Below are 6,000 nucleotides of genomic sequence, written 5' to 3'. Positions count from 1 at the left end.
GGCACGAGAAGCCCAGGGTTGGCTCAGCAGCTCCGATCAGTCCTTCACAGCTGCTTTCTTCCCCCATGAACCTCGAGGAGAAGTGGCTGAGGAGGGACAGTGGGAGCCATGGGAAAGGCAAAGATCCACAGTGGTGTGTCATCCAGCCTGACTGCCAGCAAATTGAGGGCTGCTCCTTCCCCTCATGGTCATTCACTCTCAATCCAAGCAGGCCTATGGCATCACGCTGAAGCTGCTAGCTTTGTCTTACTGCCATCCACAACACCAACTCTCATCTCTCCCACCTAAGTATTTTCCCAGTACTTCCAATCCCTTGAGAGTTCCTCTGTGGAAATCCTGTATTTTGACAGCCACCCTACACAGCCCCTCTCCCACAAATAAAAATCCAGCACCCAGTAAAACAGCCTTTCAGAGCCTTCTTCGGGAACCTCCAAGGAGGTTGGCCAGGCCAACCTCGTCCTGTCTGGACCCAACTGCTTTCTCTGCAGCCCAAACCATCTTCTGTCTAAAAGTCCACCCTCCTTGCCTCCTCTGAAGATTCATCTCTATCTACAACTCTTCCCAAAACTCCACTCTTCAGATCTGCCCGGTCTCACAGACTATGTGAAGAACAGCAGGTGCAAACTACTTGCAAAACCAAGAATTAAATTTGCTGCTGGTTTTCAAGAATCATCACTTTCACTGTGAGACACTGAGGTGCGTTGCTTTCTGAACCTTGAGTTCATAGTCATATTTCACTCAGCACTTACAGCTGAGTGAAATAATGAGAAACACAGAACTACAAAGCGGTTTGGAGCTATTGCTGCAGACAATAGCAATTCTATAGATACCACTGCTTTATCACGGTGTTATAAGAGTAATCACGTGAGAAATTGTGAAGTATTAGCCAACTGTAATATAAAGCTTTAAGAGTATCAGAGGGAAAGCTTGCGTTAATAGTTTTATCTAAAAGTAGATCAATGTGGAAACCCCGTCTATAGCAGGCACTGCATAAGACAGTTTCTATTATCTTACTTTCTTAATTACAGGAAACAGTAGAGAAAACTCAAACCTTGAACTTCCACATCTGTTCTTATTTCCATACCTAATGGGAAACCCAGAACTTTCCTCCTGTACCTGAGGATCTGCACAGTCATACACAGAAAGATGGCCTTTGATTAAATTACAGTCTCAGTTGAAGCCACTAATTTAGAAGGATTTGTGGTTTCCTCTGATTATTGATTCACAGAAGTACTGGCAAACCACTAGAGACTGCATCCATTCTGGGAAGGAAGTATCTTTTTGTAGTTGACTTTGTATAGAAATTCTGAGAATAAATTTTAAGAAATGCAGAGAAATCTTTGCTATAGAAGGCTAAATCCAATTACAGTCTCAGCTTGTTTTTACACACTCGCTATTTTTACCTTTACAGCAACAGTATATGGTGCAGGAAATTGGACATTTCTTCTAGATGCAGATTCCCACACTGAACAAGACCTCCTCGTCACATCCACCACTTTGGTCACTGCCTCCTCTGCTGTGTTTGTTTCTGCGGAATCCAGAAATATCAAACCTTTGTTAAGAGCAATATATATGGTAATACTCTGGTGAACACGCTTCCAGTCTACTTCTCTGCCAATATGTGCACTTGTGATCCTACCTTCACTATTATGATCCTCCTGTTACTGTAATTTGCAGCTGGAATCCTGCTGACTCAGGCATTCAATCTATAAAAACCTTCCGAGCTGTCACTGCCAAAGACACGATCCATTCAGGTACTCCATTTTCAACAGTGGGTACACATTAAGAAAGTCTAAAGACAGCTACTACAAGCTACATTTCTTGCTGTAGAAAAGGGTCCCAGGAGACAATGAGCTGAATGAACTGTTTTAGTAGATAAGGATAGAACTACAGCATGTAATTATCATGCTGCAAAATGACTACACTGGTAGCTAACAAGGAAACTTTTCCCATGTTGAGGGCAAAACCTAAAAAGCATCCTCCTCCCCCTGCCCCAAGGGGAGTGGGGGAAGGAGAATCCATAATGTGGCACAGGGCACAGACGTGAGATTAAGCCATCTGAATTCAAGCAGCAAGCTTTCTCCAGTCCTCTCAACCCCAATCAAGACACACTATTACGCAAACACATACACGCTCCCACAATTTGCTTTTTACAGTAACACGTCAGGTCATTTCATGTCAGCACACTCTCATCTTCCCACAAGGCCTCTGGAGAAGTGTGCTCCTGTCTCATGGACACTGCACCTGGTTTGGATCTTGCAGTCCCAGTTATCTGCTAGCCGGTGGCAAATAATTATTTTCTGCTTTAAAGGGGTGTGTGCTATGGTCAGTGTGACAGAGTATGTTTGGTATCTGGATTAATAAATTGCCATGACAAGTTTGCAAGACTGCCATTCTGCATTTTGTCAACTTCCAGGTTTCTTTCTTTAAATATAAAGAAAAAAATAATGAAACCGCCTATTTGGTGAAGAAACACTAACCTTCTGAACAGCGTTTTTGTTCATGCTTGAAATGGCTGAGCTTCAGCACACCATAGCACAATACTATCATTTCAAGCGTATTCTAGAGGAGTCAGCACAAATGCCGACTCTGCAAAACCTTCCTGGTATAACCTCGTTTCAGAACGAGATGACTGTGTCCATGAGTGGCACAAATCCCTCATTGTCCCACATTTTAAAGACAAGAGAGATTGCTCTCCTCTGTGTAAGCATTCCTTATTTGTACATGAAACATTTACTAGAACAGAAAATCAGAAGTATCGTCACACAGTGGCAGCCTTTATCTATCTTTTGAATAACCTCTGACTTCCCATCTCTGCCTCAAGGCTCCATGGGCCCAGGCTATTGCAGCATGATCCCAAATGGCAAGTGTGCACCTTTTCCCATTACCCTCTCATTGCTGCCACAAAACCCTGGTACTGCCTGGTCTCATGCTCCTGAATGCACCTCACTGATTAAACATCAGCTCAGCTGCTGGCTCATTCAACCCCTAACTTCCCACGAGATCACTCAAAAGGCAGTTTCAAAGCTAAAACCCATTTAATTCATATTCTTCAGTTACAGGCTATCAAATTTACTTTCCATTTCCACAATTGCAACTATTAAATTATAGGGCATTATTCTGTTAGAGTTCAAGTCAAACCAGCTAGCAGGAGAATGTGTAGATGCTAACTAGTAGGAATGCTTCACAGTCAGACCTCGTGGATGGGCAAGAGGCAGCCATGCCTCTGGCTGCAGCGCTGTGCGCTGCTTTTCTGCCTCAGAAAGCAGCAGCTAGCAAGCACAACCCACCAGTATCAATGAACAGGCTCATGACAGATGCAGCACCTGACAACCAACTGCACCTGGTCCATGACCACCTGAGATTCCACCTCCTTGTCAAAAAGGTAGTTAAGATCTGTTAGCTTCCTCTGCGATAACCTGGTGTTTGCTTAAAGTAATATTCTCATCCCAGGGGCCAGCTTAGCTCGAAAAGCATACAGGCCCATTGTCCCCAGTTACGCTCAGATGTGACTCCACTTACTGGAACACAGCTACTGCTGCAAAACAGAGATTCACGAGGTGACCTCTAAAAACAAGAGCTGTGGCACTAGAGAAAGGGTCGCCAACTAGTTGACCCAGTCTTCAATTATGCTGCTATTACACTGAAACACATGTAATGTAGCTGTAGCTGTAGAAAAAAGAAACATCTCCATTTGTGAAATGAAATAAACTAGGCTTGCTTTCAGATAGGGCACACAACCATTAGGCTATGAATGAAATTTCAAATGTTAATGCCTTATCTTGACAACCCAGGAACAAAGGGTGCCAGACAGTTGGAGCCACGTAGGTGCAGTCTGTTGTCAAGTCTATGCGTGTGAAGTAATGAAGGTCATTGTAAAACCACACCACCAACGGAGCAGACAGACACAGATAGGATTCATCCAGTTTGTTTGGGAAACAAATTTACCTCTCCTCAGCCCCTGATTAGTTATACCTCATTTTAACTGAAGCTGAAATTTTCTGTGTATTTGTAAATATACTAGTTAACGCGAAATTTTACTTCAAAAAATTAGGTCCAAATTTCTTTCTAACTCTGACATATTCAGATTACTGTGGTACGTGTCTTCCAAAATTTCGCCAAAACTTTGCATGCAACATGAGTTTTTAATTACCACAGTTTTGCCTATGTGGGAAAACGCAAGAAAGATAAGGTTAACTAACTGAAAACGTGCAGATTAATAAACAAAGTTATTAAATGCACAGAAACAAGCTCTCATTTCATTAAAACCTGTTTGAAGTACTGCGTAGGCACCGTACTCCATTTGTTATACCAATGTGCACATTTCCGAGTTTCCATCATTATTCACAGAGATAATGGATGCATTTTCTATGTATTCTTTCATCTTCGTAATTTATAAGTAACTTATTTTCATGATTCCACATCTCTGGACTGTAAAACATCACAGAGTAGGTTTACTCCCACAATACACAAATAAAACATGCCCACCAGCCTCCCAGCAAGTAAAAACTGCTACCCCTGCAAATAATGGGCATTGCTTTGTTTAAAAGGCGTATTTTCATGGATATGCAGTTCTTGTATCCACAAAATTAACTGGACTAACAGTTATGAGAATTAATTAAAGATGATATAAAACTACAACACACGAGCTAGTGCAAAAAGTATTTTGCCTTTACCTATAATATTCAAATGCCTTAATGAGATACTTAACACAAGAGAATACATTTAGGAGAAATCTAAAAAAAGATGTGTTTATTTTCTGTGCAGATACAGATTCTTTACCCTTCTGCTTTCACCCCAAAGTACATTGACTGGGCAAAGAACAACAAAGGATAAGACAGTTTGATTAAGTTAGTTACATACCCCTCCAGCAACTTTCTTGATATACATGTATTTGGTGAATCAACAAGAGCCACAACACAGTTCAGGTTATAGCAGATCATACATCAAAACAGAAATAGCCTAGAATGCTGCATCTTGATATTTCACTAGCAATTTTAACAGCATCTCTATTAATGAATGTTTCTATCCATTACAGCTACGCAAAGTGCTGCTTAAACAGATTTACATTAAAAATTACACAGAGCAACATGCTTTTTAAAATTTTTATTGAGTGTAATATTTAAACAATTTCATAAACAACTAAAGCATAAAAGACTGTCTGTTCATGATGTTTCAAATCTTCTTTTCCTCAATTGTTCCACATAGAACTTGAATGTCTCCTATAAATAGAGTGGAATAAACAAGTTCAACATTGTTTCAACTGAAAAGTTACTAATTCTGAACAAAGTCTTATGTCCTGACAAAAGCAAAATCTATTATTCTCTGTCATGCAAAACTAGATCTGTATTGAAGTCTGTATAATTAAGAGAAATACCAGAGAGAGAGAGAGAATAAAAGGAAAAGGAAAACCTTGCCAAAAATGCATAATGAAGCTTCTATTACAAAATGCAATAATATAATCAATTTCATTTTAAAAATGAAAATACTTTTTAACTGCAATCTGCAATTCTGTCAAAAAAATTATGAGATGCTTTTAAAGACCAAGCTGCATTAGAGGAAAATCGAACAGGGAAATCAGAAAATGAATCATTTCAGTGACTTTGAAAAAACACTCACATTTTCACTAGCTACATGTAAGAAACAGATATTCTAGGTTTTAAATTTACACAGCTCAAATAAAAATTCAGATTATAAATTACGTCAAGGTTGCAGAACACACTCCACAGCTGGTAAAGGGCTAAACCAAATATTTTATGCCAAGTTTTTCTCTAATTCCTTGTAAAATGAGAGAAGAAAATCACAATTATCATGGAGAAACAGCATATAATCAGGTCTTTACAGGCCTCTAAAAAACCACTTATTTTAGAACATAAAAAGTGGCTAGAAAATGGCAATAAAAAGTTTGCTTAGAGAGGGAAAACAAAGTAAGTCTTTAAAGTCTGCTTTGCTAAAATGGTAGAGTACTAGTCAAAGGAATGATGTGAAAAAAGTATTTAC

At 39.8% G+C, this 6,000-nt stretch overlaps 1 protein-coding gene across 1 annotated transcript in view; it reads right to left on the bottom strand.

Moving 5' to 3' along the window:
• Positions 1–4,737: 4,737 nt before the first annotated feature.
• LRPPRC (leucine rich pentatricopeptide repeat containing) overlaps positions 4,738–6,000 on the bottom strand; it is an 83,010-nt gene continuing 81,747 nt past the window's right edge. The window contains exon 39 of the mRNA XM_026844617.1: positions 4,738–5,222. Within this exon, the coding sequence (XP_026700418.1) occupies positions 5,166–5,222 (57 nt within the window). The 3' untranslated portion in view covers positions 4,738–5,165. The remainder of the gene's footprint in view (positions 5,223–6,000) is intronic.

Source organism: Athene cunicularia (assembly GCF_003259725.1).
Source record: "Athene cunicularia isolate RWA chromosome 3 unlocalized genomic scaffold, athCun1 chr3_part1, whole genome shotgun sequence".
Taxonomy (NCBI): domain Eukaryota; kingdom Metazoa; phylum Chordata; class Aves; order Strigiformes; family Strigidae; genus Athene; species Athene cunicularia.
The sequence above is the reverse complement of the archived record's forward strand: the minus strand, read 5'-3'. Positions and strand labels throughout refer to the sequence as shown.